The sequence below is a fragment of the Ranitomeya variabilis genome, chromosome 8 (assembly GCF_051348905.1).
Source record: "Ranitomeya variabilis isolate aRanVar5 chromosome 8, aRanVar5.hap1, whole genome shotgun sequence".
NCBI classification, from domain to species: domain Eukaryota; kingdom Metazoa; phylum Chordata; class Amphibia; order Anura; family Dendrobatidae; genus Ranitomeya; species Ranitomeya variabilis.
The window spans coordinates 157762220-157783018 of NC_135239.1; the positions used below are offsets into that span (position 1 = coordinate 157762220).

Genomic DNA, 20799 nt, shown 5'->3' on the forward strand with positions numbered 1-20799 from the left:
AAAAAAAAAAACGATTAAAAAAACAACTCTTAATGATCATACTGCCAAGCATAAAGTGGAATAACACGTGATCAAAAAGACGGATATAAATAACCATGGTACCACTGAAAACGTCATCTTGTCTCGCAAAATACGAGCCGCCGTACAGCGTCATCAACAAAAAAATAATAAAGTTATAGTCCTCAGAATAAAGCGATGCAAAAATAATTATTTTTTTATATAAAATAGCTTTTATCGTATAAAAGCTCCAAAACATAAAAAATGATATAAATGAGGTATTGCTGTAATCGTACTGATGCGAAGAATAAAACTGCTTTATCTATTTTACCAAACGTGGAACGGTATAAATGCCCCCCCCACAAAAGAAATTCAGGAATTGCTGGTTTTTGTTTATTCTGCCTCACAAAAATCGGTATAAAAAGCGATCAAAAAATTTCACATGCCCGAAAATGTTACCAGTAAAAACGTCAACTCGTCCCGCAAAAAACAAGACCTTACATGACTCTGTGGACCAAAATATGGATAAATTTTAGCTCTCAAAATGTGGAGACGCAAAAATTTTTTTGCAATAAAAAGCATCTTTTAATGTGTGACAGCTGCCAATCAAAAAAATCCGCTAAAAAACTCGCTATAAAAGTAAATCAAACCCCCTTCATCACCCTCTTAGTTAGGGAAAAATAATAACATTTTAAAAATGTATTTATTTCCATTTTCCCATTAGGGTTAGGGCTAGGGTTAGGGCTAGAGTTGGGGCTAAAGTTAGGGTTAGGGTTGGGGCTAAAGTTAGGGTTAGGGCTACAGTTAGGGTTGGGGCTACAGTTAGGGTTGGGTCTACAGTTAGGGTTGGGTCTACAGTTAGGGTTGGGTCTACAGTTAGGGTTGGGTCTACAGTTAGGGTTGGGTTTGAGGCTACAGTTAGGGTTAGGGTTGGGGCTACAGTTAGGGTTGGGGCTAAAGTTAGGGTTGGGGCTAACATTAGGGTTAGGGTTGGGGCTACGGTTAGGGTTGGGGCTACCGTTAGGGTTAGGGTTGGGGCTAAAGTAAGGGTTAGGGTTGGGGCTAAAGTTAGGGTTGGGGCATGGCAGGGCACAGCTGAGACACAGGGCAGGTTGGTGTGAAGTATGAAGTAACAGGTTGGGACCTGTTCACACAAGAGGTGCAGGTATGGAAACAAGCAGGAAGAAATCAAGTATGAAGGAACAGGTTGGGACCTGTTCACACAGGAGATACAGGTACGGAAACAAGACGGGAGGAAAGGAGTATGAAGGAACAGGTTGGGACCTGTTCACACAGGAAGAGAACCGCAAGGCTGCAGATAGGAGCGGTAGAGCAGCAAGAGATAGAGCAGCAACAGAAGCTAAGCAGAGCGGAACCGCAAGAAATGCGGAGAGGAGATGCAGCAAGAGATTTCTGCAGCAGCAGAAGCTAAGTAGAGCGGAACCGCAAGGAATGCGGAGAGGAGCTGCAGCAAGAGATTCCTGCAGCAACAGGAGCGGAGCAGAGTAGAACGGAGCAGAACCGCAGGAGTGCAGAGCAGAGGTAAAGCTGCAGGAGAGCGGAGCACAGTCAAAGTCACAAGAGCCGCAAGAGTGCGGAGCATAAGCTAACAGAGAGGACACAAGGAAAGACACAGCAGGGAAATAAGCCACAGACAAGGAGACAGAGATAGGACAAAGTTCAGACAAGGTAATGGAGCGAGACAAGGCACTAGAACAAAGACACAGGGACCAAGATATTCTGCCTCCTGGAGGGTGGACAGACCAAAACAAGGCAAAGCAAGGACACAGACACTGAGACCAGGATATACAGCCTCCTGGAGGGCAGACAAACAAGATCAAGGCAAGGCAAGGAGAAGAGGCTCTAGAGAAGGAGTAACAGAGCAAGGCCTGGCAGCTCAGAAGCTAGACACTATCTGAGTTTAGACATTGCATAGCCCTAGTTCACAGGGTGGAGCTGCCCTAAATACTGGAGGCCTCTTGGTAATTGGTCAGGAACACATTAGACAGGTGCGCCCTGATTCTATAAGAACCAGAGAGTTCTGGCCCCCCCCCCCCCTATGCACACAGCCAAGAAGTATGCAGAGAGTAGGCAGAAAGCAAGAGACACAGAGCATGGAGCCAGCAGCAGACAGGGACCACAACATGACCCGGAGCAGTGGGTAAGATGGTGTGTGAGAAATGAGAGGCCATGCCGTGATGCCAGCAGAGTTGTTACACGGGTTTACCCCAACATATGGGGTATCAGTGTACTCAGAACAAATTGGGCAACAACTTTTGGGGTCCAATTTCTCTGGTTACCTTTGGGAAAATAAAAATTTGGGGGGGCTAAAAAAAATAATAAACTGCAGTGAAACACTTTGGGTTCAAAGTTCTCACGACACATCTAGATAAGTTCCTTGGGGGTCTAGTTTCCAATATGGGGTCACTTGTGGGGGGTTTCTACTGTTTAGGTACATCAGGGGCTCTGCAAATGCAATGTGACGCCTGCATACCATTCCATCTAAGTCTGCATTCCAAATGGCGCTCCTTCCCTTCCAAGCTCTGCCATGCGCCCAAACAGTACTTTTCTCCCACATATGGGGTATCAACGTACTTGGACAACAACTTTTGGGGTCCAATTTCTACTGTTACCCTTGGTAAAATACAAAGCTGGGGGCTAAAAAATAAAGAATTTTTATTTTCACGGCTCTGCATTATAAACAGTAATGAAACACTTGGGGGTTCAAAGTGCTCACCACACATCTAGATAAGTTCCTTAGGGGGTCTACTTTCCAAAATGGTGTCACTTGTGGGGGGTTTCAATGTTTAGGCACATCAGGGGCTCTCCAAACGCAACATGGCGTCCCATCTCAATTCCAGTCAATTTTGCATTGGAAAGTCAAATGGCGCTCCTTCCCTTCCGAGCTCTGCCATGCACCCAAACAGTGGTTTACCCCCACATATGGGGTATCAGCGTACTCGGGACAAATTGCACAACAATTTTTGGGGTCCAATTTCTTCTGTTATCCTTGGGAAAATAAAAAATTGGGGGTGAAAATATCATTTTTGTGAAAAAATATGATTTTTTATTTTTACGGCTCTACGTTATAAACTTCTGTGAAGCACTTGGTGGGTCAAAGTGCTCACCACACATCTAGATAAGTTCCTTAAGGGGTCTACTTTCTAAAATGGTGTCACTTGTGGGGAGTTTCAATGTTTAGGCACATCAGGGGCTCTCGAAACGCGACATGGTGTCCCATCTCAATTCCAGTTAATTTTGCATTGAAAAGTCAAATGGTGCTCCTTCCCTTCTGAGCTCTGCCATGTGCCCAAACAGTGGTTTACCCCCACATATGGAGTATCAGCATACTCTGAACAAATTGTACAACAACTTTTGGGGTCCAATTTCTCCTGTTACTCTTGGTAAAAATAAAACAAATTGGAGCTGAATAAATTTTTTGTGAAAAAAAGTTAAATGTTCAATTGTTTTTAAACATTCCAAACATTCCTGTGAAACACCTGAAGGGTTAATAAACTTCTTGAATGTGGTTTTGAGCACCTTGAGGGGTGCAGTTTTTAGGATGGTGTCACACTCGGGTACTTTCTATCATATAGACCCCTCAAAGTGACTTCAAATGTGATGTGGTCCCTAAAAAATGGTGTTGTAAAAATGAGAATTGCTGGTCAAATTTTAACCCTTATAACTCTGTAACAAAAAATTTTTGGTTTCAAAATTGTGCTGATGTAAAGTAGACATGTGGGAAATGTTACTTATTAAGTATTTTGTGTGACATGTCTGTGATCTAAGGGCATAAAAATTCAAAGTTGGAAAATTGCTAAATTTTCTACATTTTTGCCACATTTCCATTTTTTTGACAAATAAACGCAGGTAATATCAAAGAAATTGTACCACTATCGTGAAGTACGATATGTCATGAGAAAACGATGTCAAAATCATCAGGATCCGTTGAAGCGTTCCAAAGTTGTAACCTCATAAAGGGACAGTGGTCAAATTGGCCCGATTATTAACGCGCAAACCACCCTTGGGGGTAAAGGGGTTAAGGGGGCCAGCACTATCATTTTTTAGTTTCTTACTATTTATGTAGTTAAAGAATAATTTGGGGTTATTTTTACTCTCTCTGGCAATGAGTCTCTGTCTCAATTTTTTCTTCCTTGATTCTCTTTTTACAGAATTTATTTAATTTTCTATATTTATTTAATGCCTCATCACTACCTACTTCCTTTAATTCTCTAAATGCTTTTTTTTTTCACTTATTGCACCCCTTACAGCTCTATTTAGCCATATTGGTTTCCTCCTATTTCTAGTATGTTTATTCCCATACGTATATACTGTGCACAGGTCCTATCCAGGATGCTAATAAACGTCTCCCATTTTCTTTGTGTATTTTTATGTCTCAGGATATCGTCCCAGTTAATTGCCCCAAGATCACCTCTCAGCCGTTGGAAATTTGCCTTCCTGAAGTTTAGTGTTCTTGTAACCCCTCTACTACACATCTTATTAAAGGATACATGAAAACTTATTATTTTGCGATCACTATTACCCAAGTGACCCCCAACCCTTATATTTGATATGCGGTCTGGCCTGTTGGTTAATACTAGGTCTAGCAGTGCCCCCTTCATGTTGGGTACGGAACCAGTTGTGTAGTTGAAGTCCCCCATAATAATTACTTCTCCTTGAGTCGCAGCTTCATCTATTTGCTTTACGAGGATATTCTCCGTTGCTTCCATTATTTTTGGAGACTTATAACTAACCCCTATCAGTAATTTATTATTTTTTCCCCCTCCCCTTATCTCCACCCACAGGGACTCTACATTTTTGTTAGATTCACCTATATTATCACGCAGGATGAGTTTTAAGGATGATTTTACATATAGAAACACACCTCCCCCTCGCTTATCTGTACGGTCATTTCTGAACAGACTATAGCCCTGTAAGTTAACAGCCCAGTCATGGCTCTCATCTAGCCATGTTTCAGATATCCCCACCATGTCATAAATATGCTCCAACAACATTAATTCTAATTCGTCAATTTTGTTGGCGAGGCTTCTGGCATTAGTATACATGCACTTTATGTATCTCTCTGTACCTCTATTCTTTGTGGCATTATTTTGTGGGGTAAATTTTTATTGGTACCGTTTTGGGGTAAATAACATTTTTAATCACTTTTAAAACTTGGTTCACAATATCCTGTGATCTATACTGAGCAGTCATATAATAATAATCTTTATTTTTAAATAGCGCTAACATATTACGCAGCGCTTTACAGTTTGCACACATTATCATCGCTATCCCCGACGGGGCTCACAATCTAATTTCCCTATCAGTATGTCTTTGGAATGTGGGAGGAAACCCACGCAAACAAGGGCAGAACAAACAAACTCCTTGCAGATGTTGTCCTTGGTGGGATTTGAACCCAGAACTTCAGCTCTGCAAGGCTGCAGTGCTAACCACTGAGCCACCGTGCTGCCCTATATCAGAGCTTCTGTCTAAATCTCTGCAATACGTGACTCAGATTAAACCCCTGACAGAACCATTGACTATAAAATTCACAAAACATCACCGCTATATTTACCAACACTAGGTCGCAATGTCAATGCACTGCAGGATGCAGCAGGCCCCCATGATAAAGGCTGAGGTAGCACAGATACAAAATACTAATGAAACAACCACTGTTAGGGCTCATACCCATCACCATAGCAAAAAATGGTCTGATATTGGTCCAGAAAATTGGGATGAGTGTAATACAAGTGTCATGCGATTTTCATGCAAGTACAATGCAATTTTTATCATCTAGCATCCGAATGACATCCGATTGACATGCGAATGCGATCTGATTGCAATGCGATTTCAACATTAGCTTTTACGTAGAGCAAGTCTCTGTTATTTACACATACAGTTGAAACCAGAATTTTAGATACGCTATATAAAAAGACACATATGAATGTTTTTCTCAATATCTGACATGTAATCAGAATAAACCTTTCCCGTTTTAGGTCAAATAGGATTACCATAATTATTAATATTTGCCAAATGCTAGAATAACAAGAGAGAGAGAATGTTTTAAGGCATTTTTATTACTTACTGAAAAGTCAAAAGTTTACATACATTTCATTAGTATTTGGTACCATTGCCCTTAAACTGAATGACTTGGGTCAAACGTTTGAGATATCCTTCCACAAGCTTCTCACAATAGTTGGTCAGAACTTGGACCCACTCCTCCTGACAAAACTGGTGAACTGATCCAGGTTTGTAGGTTAGTTAGCTCGCGCCTCCCTTTTCAGCTTTGCCCATAAATTTTCAATAGGATTGAGATCAGGGCTTTGTGATGGCCACTCCAAAACATTGACTTTGTTATCATTAAGCTACTTTGTTACGATTTTGGCAGTATGGTTCAGGGCATTGTCCATTTGGAAGACCCATTTCCGCCCAAGCTTTAACTTCCTGGCTGATGTCTTGAGATGTTACTGCTGTAGTGCCACATAATCTTCTTTTGTCTTGATGCTCTTTATTTTGTGAAGTGCACCAGTTCCTTCCTGCAGCAAAACAATCCCACAACATGATGCTGCCACCCCCATGTTTCACAGTTGGGATTATGTTCCTAGGCTTTCAAGCTTCTCCCTTTTTCCTCCAAATGCAACGATGGTCATTAGCCCAAAAAGTTCAATTTTAGCTTCATCAGACCACAGGACATATCTCCAAAAATTAAAGGGAATCTGTCACCTACTTTTTCGTATATAAGCTTCGGCCACCGCCATCAGGGGCTTATCTACAGCATTCTGTAATGCTGTAGATAAGCCCCAATGTAACCTGAAAGATAAGAAAAATAAGTTATATTATACTCACCTGGGGGGCGGCCAGTGCGGTCCGGTCCGATGGGCGTCTCTTTCCAGGTCCGGCGCCTCCCATCTTCATGCGAGCACTACATTGCGCAGGTGCTGGGCTTCTTGGACCATTCCTGGCACCTGCGCATTGCAGCAGGGCAGATAAAGCATGCCTGCGCAGGAGCCGCGAAGGAAAGCAAGGAAGAGGACGTCATCGCATGAAGATGGGAGGCACCGAACCCGGACCACGACGCCCGTCGGACCGGACCTCACCGGAACGCGCCCCCAGGTGAGTATAATCTAGATTGTTTTTCTCATCTTTCAGGTTACCTCTGGGGCTTATCTACAGCATTGCAGAATGTCGTACATAAACCCCTGATGGTGGTGGCCGAAGCTTACATACAAAAAAGTAGGTGACAGATTCCCTTTAAGTTCTGGCTTTTTATGTTTCTTTTGGAGTATTGGCTTCTTCCTGGCAGAGTGGCCTTTCAGCCCATGTTGATAAAGTGCTCGTTTCACTGTGGATATTGACACAATCTTACCAGCTTTTGCCATCATCTTCACAAGGTCTTTTGCATTTGTCCTTGGGTTGATATGTACATGTCGGACCAAAACACGTTCATCTCTGGGACACAGAACCTGTCTCCTTCCTGAGCGGTTTGATGGCTAGACATTCCCATCTTGTTTGTACTTGTGTATAATTGTTTGTACAGATGAAAGAGGCACCTTCAGGTATCTTGAAATTGTACCCAAGGATGAGCCAGACTTAGGGAAGTCCACAATTTTCTTCCTGATATCTTGGCTGATTTCTTGAGACTTTCCCATGATGCTACACAAAGAAGCAGTGTGTTTCAGGTGTGCATTAAAATACATCCGCAGGTAATTCCAACGAATACCTATAAAGAGAAAAATCAGACAAACTGAACATTTTGCAGTGGTCTCTTAATTTTTGCCAGAGCTGCATTTATACATATATATTTCGAGATAGATAGAACTATGTGATTGAGATCTATAATCAGTGCTTTGCGTGCATAGCCTACCGTACATGTAATTTATTACTAAATAAATTATTTTCTGAAAAAAATGGCTTTATTCACCTCAATTACATCAGCGCGAGTGCCCTGGGAAAAGTTCTAACAGCGCTCTCACTGATGTCATTGAGATGAAAGGAGTTCATTGACTCTGAACTCTGATGACCTTCCAGACAGCACCACGAGCATGAGAACTTTCTCATGCTCGCGGTGACATCAGTGAGGCGAAAGGGGTTCATTGGATATGAATTCCGCTGAACCTTATCACGTCACCCCGATTCACTGATCTGCGTAAGCGCGCACAGCTCAGTGTCTCTGCTGAAAGGCAAGCTGTATTGTCGCAGCATGCAACAATTTAGTCTGCCATTTATATGTAGCAGAGATAGACGCATCTATGGACTAATGCATTATTATCGTCATGTCGGGGACAGGTGAGGATGATGTTACTTTATTGTTTTATTTTTCACACAGAGGATATTGGCTTCAATGGATTGGGTGTTAAATAGATGTGATTTGGACAAACTTCTGATGGGGCTACAGTATATGACTTCAATTCTTAAAAAGAGTTTAAAACTTACAACTCTAGACTCTGAATTTTTTTTTGTACGTACCGGTATTTGTCTGTGAGTTGGAAACAGTAGAGATGTCTAATTTGCTATTGTTTCCTGTTCAAAATTCAGCTACGGATGAAAAAAGTAAAAAATTGAGTCCATATTTGCATGTTTTTTAACTCTGTTTCATAATTTAAGTCTATGGCTGAAAAGTGGTTTAGTTTAGTTGTAGGGCTGGGGCCTGACAGCACAACAAGTTTACTATAATACAAGCCAGAGAGTTGGATACATTTGATGCATTTTACTCTGGCTTAAAACAGGTGAGTAAATTGCCTGTCTTAGTATATATCCTCCTGACAGCATGGTACACTATATCAAAGGAGAGACTCCAAGTAATGTGTTATAAGGGTGGAAATTCCCACTAGTCACCTGTTGTTGGAAGCATGGTAACATTTTAGATGGATTTTGGCCAGAACTTTTTCATCATTATTGGATCAGTTTCTCTGTCCATTCTTTCCTATACAACAAGCTCTAAAAAAAATGACAAACTTGTTCTCCTTTTTTATCCACTTAGACTTACCGGACATACACTCACTGGCCACTTTATTAGGTACACCATGCTAGTAACGGGTTGGACCCCTTTTGCCTTCAGAACTGCCTCAATTCTTCATGGCATAGATTCAACAAGGTGCTGGAAGCATTCCTCAGAGATTTTGGTCCATATTGACATGATGGCATCACACAGTTGCCGCAGATTTGTCGGCTGCACATCCCTGATGCGAATCTCCCGTTCCACCACATCCCAAAGATTTCATGTTGTTTACGCCAAATTCTGACCCTACCATCCGAATGTCGCAGCAGAAATCGAGACTCATCAGACCAAGCAACGTTTTTCCAATCTTCTACTGTCCAATTTCGATGAGCTTGTGCAAATTGTAGCCTCAGTTTCCTGTTCTTAGCTGAAAGGAGTGGTACCCGGTGTGGTCTACTGCTGCTGTAGCCCATCTGCCTCAAAGTTCGACGCACTGTGCGTTCAGAGATGCTCTTAGGCCTACCTTGGTTGTAACGGGTGGCGATTTGAGTCACTGTTGCCTTTCTATCAGCTCGAACCAGTCTGCCCATTCTCCTCTGACCTCTGGCATCAACAAGGCATTTCCGCCCACAGAACTGCCGCTCACTGGATTTTTTTTCTTTTTCGGACCATTCTCTGTAAACCCTAGAGATGGTTGTGCGTGAAAATCCCAGTAGATCAGCAGTTTCTGAAATACTCAGACCAGCCCTTCTGGCACCAACAACCATGCCACGTTCAAAGGCACTCAAATCACCTTTCTTCCCCATACTGATGCTCGGTTTGAACTGCAGGAGATTGTCTTGACCATGTCTACATGCCTAAATGCACTGAGTTGCCGCCATGTGATTGGCTGATTAGAAATTAAGTGTTAACAAGAAGTTGGACAGGTGTACCTAATAAAGTGGCCAGTGAGTGTAGATGACTAGTGGCTTATGAGCCATTATGTAAAAAAGATAATTGTTTAAATTAAGTAATACAGTATATTTTCTACACAAATTCATAAAATCAATGTTACTTCGGGGACAAAAGCTAATTTGGTGATTTTCGCTGGATGGGATTGGTTAAAAAAGTAAGATATACAAGTGCTTCTCAAGAAATTAGAATATCATCAAAAATTTAATTTATTTAAGTTCTTTAATACAAAACGTGAAACTCATACATTATATAGATTCATTACAAACAGAATGATCTTTTCAAGTGTTTATTTCTGTTAATGTTGATGATTATGGCTTACACCCAATTAAACCCCAAAAGTCATATTCTCAGTAAACTAAAATAATTAACAAAAACTACCTGCAAAGGCTTCTTCAGTGTTTAAAAAAGTCCCTTAGTTTATTTCAGTAGGCTCCACAATCATGGGGAAGACTGCTGACTTAACAGATGTCCATAAGGCAGTCATTGACACACTCCACAAGGAGGGAAATCCATAAAAGGTAATTGCTAAAGAAGCTGGCTGCTCACTGAATGCTGTATCTAATCATTTTAATGGAAAGTTGAGTGGAAGGAAAAAGTGTTGCAGAAAAAAGGTGCACAAGCAACCGGGATAACCGCAGCCTTGAAAGGATTGTTAAGAAAAGGCCATTCTAAAATTTAGGGGAGATTTACAAGGAGTGGACTGCTGCTGGAGTCATTGCTTCTCAAGAGCCACCACACAGACATATCCAGGATATGGGCTACAAGTGTCGCATTCCTTGTGTCAAGCCACTCATGACCAATAGACAACGCCAGAAGCGTCTTACCTAGGCCAAGGAGAAAAATAACTGGACTATTGCTCAGTGGTCCAATGTGTTGTTTTCAGATTAAAGTAAATTTAGCACCATTTCATTGGGAAATCAAGGTCCCAGAGTCTGGAAGAAGAGTGAAGAGGCCACAATCCAAGCTGCTTGAGGTCTAGTGTGAAGTTTCCACAGTGATGGTTTGGGGAGCCATGTCATCTGCTGGTGTAGGTCCACTGTTTTTTATGAAGTCAGCGCAGCCGTTTACCAGGAAATTTTACGAGCACTTCATGTTTCCCTCTGCCAGCAAGCTTTTTGGAGATGAAAGTTTTATTCTCCAGCAGGACTTTGCACCTGTCCACACTGCCAAAAGTACCAATACCTGGTTTAAAAACAACAGTATCACTGTGCTTGATTGGCCAGCTAACTCACCTGACCGTAGCCCCATAAAAGATGAGAGACACCAGATCCAACAATGCAGATGCGCTGAAGGCTGTTATCAAAGCACCCTGGGCTTCCATAACACCTCAGCAGTGCCACAGGCCGATCACCTCCATGTCACGCCGCATTAATGCAGTAATTGATGCAAAAGGAGCCCCGACCAAGTATTGAATGCAATTACTGATCATACATTTCAGATTTTAAATCATTTTTCAAGCTGGTGTTATAAAGTATTCTAATTTACTGAAGTAATGACTTTTGGGTTTTCATTGGCTGTAAGCCATAATCATCAACATTAATAGAAATAAACACTTGAAATTGATCACTCTGTTTGTAATGACTCTATATATGAGTTTCACTTTTTATGTTTAACCCCTTCCTGACATCGGACGTACTATCCCGTCGAGGTGGGGTGGGCCCCCATGACCACGGACGGGATAGTACGTCCAGCGCGATCGGCGGCGCTCACGGGGGGAGCGCGGCCGATCGCGGCCGGGTGTCAGCTGCCTATCGCAGCTGACATCCGGCACTATGTGCCAGGAGCGGTCACGGACCGCTCCCGGCACATTAACCCCCGGCACACCGCGATCAAACATGATCGCGATGTGCCGGCGGTGCAGGGAAGCATCGCGCAGGGAGGGGGCTCCCTGCGGGCTTCCCTGAGCCCCCCGCAGCAACGCGATGTGATCGCGTTGCTGCGAGGGTCTTACCTCCCTCCCTGCCTGCTCCAGACCCGGATCCAAGATGGCCGCGGATCCGGGTCCTGCAGGGAGGGAGGTGGCTTCACAGAAGCCTGCTCAGAGCAGGCACTGTGAAGCAGCCTGCACTTCTCTCAGATCGGTGATCTGTCAGAGTGCTATGCAAACTGGCAGATCACCGATCTGTATTGTCCCCCCCTGGGGCAAAGTAAAAAAAAAAATTTCCAAATGTGTAAAAAAAAAAAAATAAAAATATTCCAAAATAATGGAAAAAAAAAAAATATTATTCCCATAAATACATTTCTTTATCTAAATAAAATAAAAAAAACAATAAAAGTACACGTATTTAGTATCGCCGCGTCCGTAACGACCCGACCTATAAAACTGGCCCACTAGTTAACCCCTTCAGTAAACACCGTAAGAAAAAAAAAAAAAAAACGAGGCAAAAAACAACGCTTTATTATCATACCGCCGAACAAAAAGTGGAATAACACGCGATCAAAAAGACAGATATAAATAACCATGGTACCGCTGAAAGCGTCATCTTGTCCCGCAAATAACGAGCCGCTATACAGCATGATCAGCAAAAAAATAAAAAAGTTATAGTCCTGAGAATAAAGCGATGCAAAAATAATTATTTTTTCCATAAAATAGTTTTTATCATATAAAAGCGCCAAAACATAAAAAAATAATATAAATGAGGTATCACTGTAATCGTACTGACCCGAAGAATAAAACTGCTTTATCAATTTTACCAAACGTGGAACGGTATAAACGCCTCCCCCAAAAGAAATTCATGAATAGCTGGTTTTTGGTCATTCTGCCTCACAAAAATCGGAATAAAAAGCGATCAAAAACTGTCACATGTCCGAAAATGTTACCAATAAAAACGTCAACTCGTCCCGCAAAAAACAAGACCTCACATGACTCTGTGGACCAAAATATGGAAAATTTATAGCTCTCAAAATGTGGTAACGCAAAAAATATTTTTTGCAATGAAAAGCGTCTTTCAGTGTGTGACGGCTGCCAATCATAAAAATCCGCTAAAAAACTCGCTATAAAAGTAAATCAAACCCCCCCTTCATCACCCCCTTAGTTAGGGAAAAAAAAAATGTATTTATTTCCATTTTCCCATTAGGGCTAGGGTTGGAGCTAGGGTTAAGGCTACAGTTAGGGTTGGGGCTAAAGTTAGGGTTAGGGTTGGGGCTAAAGTTACGGTTAGGGTTTAGATTACATTTACGGTTGGGAATAGGGTTGGGATTAGGGTTAGGGGTGTGTCAGGGTTAGAGGTGTGGTTAGGGTTACTGTTGGGATTAGGGTTAGGGGTGTGTTTGGATTAGGGTTTCAGTTATAATTGGGGGGTTTCCACTGTTTCGGCACATCAGGGGCTCTCCAAACGTGACATGGCGTCCGATCTCAATTCCAGCCAATTCTGCGTTGAAAAAGTAAAACAGTGCTCCTTCCCTTCCGAGCTTTCCCGTGTGCCCAAACAGGGGTTTACCCCAACATATGCAGCGTACTCGGGACAAATAGGACAACAACCTTTGGGGTCCAATTTCTCCTGTTACCCCTGGGAAAATACAAAACTGGGGGCTAAAAAATAATTTTTGTGGGAAAAAAAAATATTTTTTATTTTCACGGCTCTGCGTTATAAACTGTAGTGAAACACTTGGGGGTTCAAAGTTCTTACAACACATCTAGATAAGTTCCTTGGGGGGTCTAGTTTCCAAAATGGGGTCACTTGTGCGGGGCTTCTACTGTTTAGGTACATTAGGGGCTCTGCAAACGCAATGTGACGCCTGCAGACCATTCCATCTAAGTCTGCATTCCAAATGGCGCTCCTTCCCTTCCGAGCCCTCCCATGCATCCAAACGGTGGTTCCCCCCACACATGGGGTATCAGCGCACTCAGGACAAATTGGACAACAACTTTTGGGGTCCAATTTCTCCTGTTACCCTCGGGAAAATACAAAACTGGGGGCTGAAAAATAATTTTTGTGGGAAAAAATTTTAGTTTTATTTTTACGGCTCTGCATTATAAACTTCTGTGAAGCCCTTGGTGGGTCAAAGTGCTCACCACACCTCTAGATAAGTTCCTTAGGGGGTCTACTTTCCAAAATGGTGTCACTTGTGGGGGGTTTCAATGTTTAGGCACATCAGGGGCTCCCCAAACGCAACATGGCGTCCCATCTCAATTCCAGTCAATTTTGCATTGAAAAGTCAAATGGCGCTCCTTCGCTTCCGAGCTCGGTCATGCGCACAAACAGTGGTTTACCCCCACATATGGGGTATCGGCGTACTCAGGACAAATTGTACAACAACTTTTGGGGTCCATTTTCTCCTGTTACCCTTGGTAAAATAAAACAAATTGGAGCTGAAGTAAATTTTTTGTGAAAAAAAGTTAAATGTTCATTTTTATTTAAACATTCCAAAAATTCCTGTGAAACACCTGAAGGGTTAATAAACTTCTTGAATGTGGTTCTGAGCACCTTGAGGGGTGCAGTTTTTAGAATGGTGTCACACTTGGGTATTTTCTATCATATAGACCCCTCAAAATGACTTCAAATGAGATGTGGTCCCTAAAAAAAAATGGTGTTGTAAAAATGAGAAATTGCTGGTCAACTTTTAACCCTTATAACTCCCTAACAAAAAAAAATTTTGGTTCCAAAATTGTGCTGATGTAAAGTAGACATGTGGGAAATGTTTGAAATTGTAGAAAGCATATAAGGCTCCCAAACAATAGAACCAACATGGTACCATGCAGGGAAGCCTAAATGGAAACAAGTGTGCAGGACACACCAAATAACATAACCACAAAAGAAAAAATGGTGTACCAGTCCTAAAGTAGAACAAAATCAATTTTATTTGAACTATAAAACATGAGACAAATCAAACAGTGACAGTAATGGGTTAAAAACGGCGCATAGGCCGTAGCTGCAACACAAGAGGAATACCACGGCACCCTAGGGAGGAGGGGGACATCACGGTACCTGCCGCATATTTATTTTCTACTTACATCGGTATGTTCTGGCTCTTATATCGTTCCGTTCACCTGCGTTCCCACAGTTGGATTATGGAGTATATATATACTGTTAGCTTGTGGATGGTCTCCATATGAGCCTGAACCTTTATGTTTTCTATGATGGGTGCCGTGGTATTCCTCTTGTGTTACAGCTACGGCCTATACGCCGTTTTTAACCCATTACTGTCACTGTTTGATTTGTCTCATGTTTTATAGTTCAAATAAAATTGATTTTGTTCTACTTTAGGACTGGTACACCATTTTTTCTTTTGTGGTTATGTGGGAAATGTTACTTATTAAGTATTTTGTGTGACATATCTCTGTGATTTAAGGGCATAAAAATTAAAAGTTGGAAAATTGCAAAATTTTCAAAATTTTCGCCAAATTTCCATTTTTTTTGCAAATAAACGCAGGTAATATCAAAGAAATTTTACCACTATCATGAAGTACAATATGTCACGAGAAAACAATGTCAGAATCGCCAAGATCCGTTGAAGCGTTCCAGAGTTATAACCTCATAAAGGGACAGTGGTCAGAATTGTAAAAATTGGCCCGGTCATTAACGTGCAAACCACCCTTGGGGGTGAAGGGGTTAAGAACTAATATAATTTAACTTTTGGATGATATTCTACTTTTGTGAGAAGCACTTGTAAATCAAACTCATCACCCTATGTTTATGGAGTCCTCATTACTCTCCCCATCTAGCTGATGTGTCTGGCCTTGCAGTGAATTATTATTTTGTCACCCAAAAATTTGTCTAGCCATCTTTAAACTTACAGAACAAAAAAATGTTTATTGTAATAAATTATATACTCATATTTAGACATACAATTGTTATATTTTCTCTCCCTAATATTTAGAATTCCGAACTGGGAAGACTCAGCTGTCTCATACACTTTGTGGTAGGTTTTTAGGTTTCTTTGCATTACATTTCTCTCAGAATATATTTATATATTATAAAGACTGATCTATTCAAACATAAACACCGCACACCTGCTTTCTGTACAAATCCTGTACAAAAATTTAAGTACAGCTCCAGCCTGGACCAACCAGGCTGTCTACACAACTCTTGGGGAGAACAGTAGTAATCAGCTGGAAGAGTATAGCCCCTATATATAAAACATAACTTTTACTAATGATAGTTAAAATTTGAACAAACAAACAATACCCAATAACCAAAGGTGCTCACGACGAAAACTGTGCAGATAAAAAACTGGTTGGATCTCACCAATTGCAGATTGGAGTGCCACATAGATGAATGCGGGTCTCCGGGAGGGTCCAGCAATAAAACGTAATGGAGCAATGTGTAAAGGGATGGGGAACCGTTGTCTAATCCCCTGTCGTGCCCCAGCATTGACTCCTGTCCTTACAAGGACAGGCCCAGATGAGCCCTATACTGGACGCCCCCCACCAAGTATGTTAAAAAGTAGCGCCTCCCAACGCGTTTCTTCTCCACTTGCAGAGATTCATACTTTAAAAGTATTATATTACTAGCCCTCTGTTTACTATGTTTACTATTCCCTCCCTGTGCCATAAATGTACTGCTAGACATCTAGAACACTTAGGCCTCATTCAGATGTCTGTATTTAAACACGTAGGTGAAAAAATGGTACTGTTGTCATCAGTGATTTGCATCATTGTGTCACCATTGTATGGTCCATGTGTCCGTTTTTCCCTTCATCTTATCATCCATGTGTCCATTTTTACCATCAATGTGTTAATCATGTGTCCGTTTTTACCATCAGTGTGTCATCAGTGTTCACACAGATGGATATGGAAAGAAATAGATTAAAAAGCTTCTCATATACTTAGGAAAATAGACAGTACTTAGATTGTACATGTTTTTTGTGGACCTAGAGACTTATATTGTCCCTTTTCATGTGTGTTGCCGGAAAGAAAATGGACATGTCTCCAGGTGTTTTGCATGGACACATGGTCTGTGGAAAAACATGAACATATGAATAGCACCATAGGTTATAATGAGTACTCGTATAATAAAAATCACGCTGGCGCTATATGTTCTAAAGGGAACAAAGAAAAGCTGCTGGTATTTAGACAGGGACTGTGCCAACCTCTGCCAGATATATAGAAGTGAATAATACCCAATGCATAAAAAATACCATGCTAAAAGAAATGGTTATTGGCAGATAACCATCTATGCACACGTTTCCAAATGCAATTTAGAATAAGCACCGTTGCCCAATATGGTTAACTAACTCATAGGAAGACCAATGGATCTAATTAGTTGTTCAGAGTTCCGTCATACATAGGTATGCCCTCCTTAAGAAACTGTATTAGTTGTGGCTTTTATACATCAGTTCTATTGTTTAATATAGATTTACATACCTTTTGAGTACATAGAAGTTTCAAATACGTTTCCCGGCAGGCAAAGACTTAGGTCCTGTGTGGGCGCACTTTGCTGTCCTCCGAACCAGTGGACATTGTGCTGCAAATGTGTAGCTGGACGGAGGAAGGCTGGGCGTGTGTCACCCAGGGGCAGTGCGATAGGCTGGACGAAAACTACCGCTGCGTGCAGAGCCAGAGACATCCCGGCCGGTGGCGTCCCTGGTTACACGAGGAAAGAAAAAGATGGCCGCTGCGGCTCAGTCATTCGTGACGTCACTGGACTACGGAGTCTGCTTTGGACCAAAAACAAAAATGTGTTTCGAAGTGTCACGCACTTCTTCGTCAGGGTTACAGCCCCCTACTGGTAGCTCCCTTTATATAGTGTGACTAGTCAAACCTCCCGCCTGCCGTCCTTAAACCTACGTGTACCAAAGCTACCTGTTTGTTCTGCATGTCGGAGAAAGGCTACTTTGATGTACGTACTCAGTTGGATTAAGTTCCCAAATTAGCAAACTTAAAAAATATAAAATATATACCTTTATTATATTATATTCAAAAATAAAAACTCTGACAAAGCTAAAATTAAAATTTAAAGTATAACCACATTAAAATCCTATTGTCTTGGATTTCATCTACAAATGGATCCTTGTCATAATGCAACCATTCACCAAAAGAAGTGAGAGGATTGGGAGGTTTGTGTATGTGTATGTTAGATCAATTATGCCTATGATTTCTTTATGGTTTGTTAGACCTTCAAGGGCACCATTATAACAGTGCCGATAGTTTGTAACCCCCCAGCACTATTTTATTCATTTATTCCACCAATTGTGCTGCCGGTCTAAGTATTGGCAAGGATCCTTGTCATGATTCTCAATGGCGAGAGAACATAGCCCAGCATATATGAGAACTAGCTCTTGGAAGATGGAAACTATACTGACCATGAACTAAACCTGCCGCACAACTAGAAGTGGCCGGGTAGCATGCCTACGTTTTTTTTTTTCCCTAGATGCCCAGCGCCAGCCGGAGAACTACCTAATCCTAGCAGAGGAAAAGACAGTCCTGGCTCACCTCTAGAGAAATTTTCCCAAAAGGCAGACAGAGGCCCCCACATATATTGGCGGTGATTTAAGATGAAATGACAAACGTAGTATGAAAATAGGTTTAGCAAAATCGAGGTCCGCTTACTAGATAGCATGAAGACAGAAAGGGCACTTTCATGGTCAGCAGAAAACCCTATCAAAACACCATCCAGAAATTACTTTAAGACTCTAGCATTAACTCATAACACCAGAGTGGCAATTTCCGCTCACAAGAGCTTTCCAGACACAGTAACGAAACAGCAGCTGTGAACAGGAACAAAATGCAAAAACACACAAGGACAAAAGTCCAACTTAGCTGGGAGTTGTCTAGTAGCAGGAACATGCACAGAAAGGCTACTGATTACATTGTTGACCGGCATGAAACTGACAGAGGAGCAAGGTTATATAGCGACTCCCACATCCTGATAGGAGCAGGTGAACCGAGGGGATGATGCACACAAGTTAAATTCCACAAGTGGCCACAGGGGGAGCCCAGAATCCAATTTCACAACAGTACCCCCCCCTCAAGGAGGGGGCACCGAACCCTCACCAGAACCACCAGGGCGATCAGGATGAGCCCTATGAAAGGCACGGACAAGATCGGAGGCATGAACATCAGAGGCAGTGACCCAAGAATTATCCTCCTGACCGTATCCCTTCCATTTGACCAGATACTGGAGTTTCCGTCTGGAAACACGAGAGTCCAAGATCTTTTCCACAACGTACTCCAACTCACCCTCAACCAACACCGGAGCAGGAGGCTCAACGGAAGGCACAGCTGGTACCTCATACCTGCGCAACAATGACCGATGAAAAACATTATGAATCGAAAAGGATGCAGGGAGGTCCAAACGGAAGGACACAGGGTTAAGAATCTCCAATATCTTGTACGGGCCGATGAACCGAGGCTTAAACTTAGGAGAAGAAACCCTCATAGGGACAAAACGAGAAGACAACCACACCAAGTCCCCAACACAAAGCCGAGGACCAACACGACGACGGCGGTTGGCAAAAAGCTGAGTCTTCTCCTGGGACAACTTCAAATTGTCCACCACCTGCCCCCAAATCTGATGCAACCTCTCCACCACAGCATCCACTCCAGGACAATCCGAAGATTCCACTTGACCGGAGGAAAATCGAGGATGAAACCCCGAATTACAGAAAAACGGGGACACCAAGGTGGCAGAGCTGGCCCGATTATTGAGGGCGAACTCCGCCAAAGGCAAAAAAGCAACCCAATCATCCTGATCCGCAGACACAAAACACCTCAAATATGTCTCCAAGGTCTGATTAGTCCGCTCGGTCTGGCCATTAGTCTGAGGATGGAAAGCAGACGAAAAAGACAAATCTATGCCCATCCTAGCACAGAATGCCCGCCAAAATCTAGACACGAATTGGGTCCCTCTGTCAGAAACGATATTCTCCGGAATACCATGCAAACGAACAACATTTTGAAAAAACAGAGGAACCAACTCGGAAGAAGAAGGCAACTTAGGCAAGGGAACCAGATGGACCATCTTAGAGAAACGGTCACACACCACCCAGATGACAGACATCTTCTGAGAAACAGGCAGATCCGAAATAAAATCCATCGAGATGTGCGTCCAAGGCCTCTTCGGGATAGGCAAGGGTAACAACAATCCACTAGCCCGAGAACAACAAGGCTTGGCCCGAGCACAAACGTCACAAGACTGCACAAAGCCTCGCACATCTCGTGACAGGGAAGGCCACCAGAAGGACCTTGCCACCAAATCCCTGGTACCAAAGATTCCAGGATGACCTGCCAACGCAGAAGAATGAACCTCAGAGATGACTCTACTGGTCCAATCATCAGGAACAAACAGTCTACCAGGTGGGCAACGATCAGGTCTATCCGCCTGAAACTCCTGCAAGGCCCGCCGCAGGTCTGGAGAAACGGCAGACAATATCACTCCATCTTTAAGGATACCTGTGGGCTCAGAATTACCAGGGGAGTCAGGCTCAAAACTCCTAGAAAGGGCATCCGCCTTAACATTCTTAGAACCCGGTAGGTAAGACACCACAAAATTAAACCGAGAGAAAAACAACGACCAGCGCGCTTGTCTAGGATTCAGGCGCCTGGCAGACTCAAGGTAAATTAAATTTTTGTGGTCAGTCAATACCACCACCTGATGTCTGGCCCCCTCAAGCCAGTGACGCCACTCCTCAAAAGCCCACTTCATGGCCAAAAGCTCCCGATTCCCAATATCATAATTCCGCTCGGCGGGCGAAAATTTACGGGAAAAAAAAGCACAAGGTCTCATCACGGAGCAGTCGGAACTTCTCTGCGACAACACCGCCCCAGCTCCGATTTCAGAAGCGTCGACCTCAACCTGAAAAGGAAGAGCAACATCAGGCTGACGCAACACTGGGGCGGAAGAAAAGCGGCGCTTGAGCTCCCGAAAGGCCTCCACAGCATCAGGGGACCAATCAGCAACATCAGCACCCTTCTTAGTCAAATCAGTCAATGGTTTTACAACATCAGAAAAACCAGCAATAAATCGACG

At 42.6% G+C, this 20799-nt stretch overlaps 1 protein-coding gene across 3 annotated transcripts in view; it reads left to right on the forward strand.

Annotated features, from left to right (window-relative positions):
• DMC1 (DNA meiotic recombinase 1) overlaps positions 1-20799 on the forward strand; it is a 373319-nt gene that overhangs the window by 156503 nt on the left and 196017 nt on the right. For all 3 annotated transcript variants that reach the window (XM_077276827.1, XM_077276826.1, XM_077276825.1), the window contains exon 7: positions 15710-15751. In XM_077276827.1, the coding sequence (XP_077132942.1) occupies positions 15710-15751 (42 nt within the window). The remainder of the gene's footprint in view (positions 1-15709; positions 15752-20799) is intronic.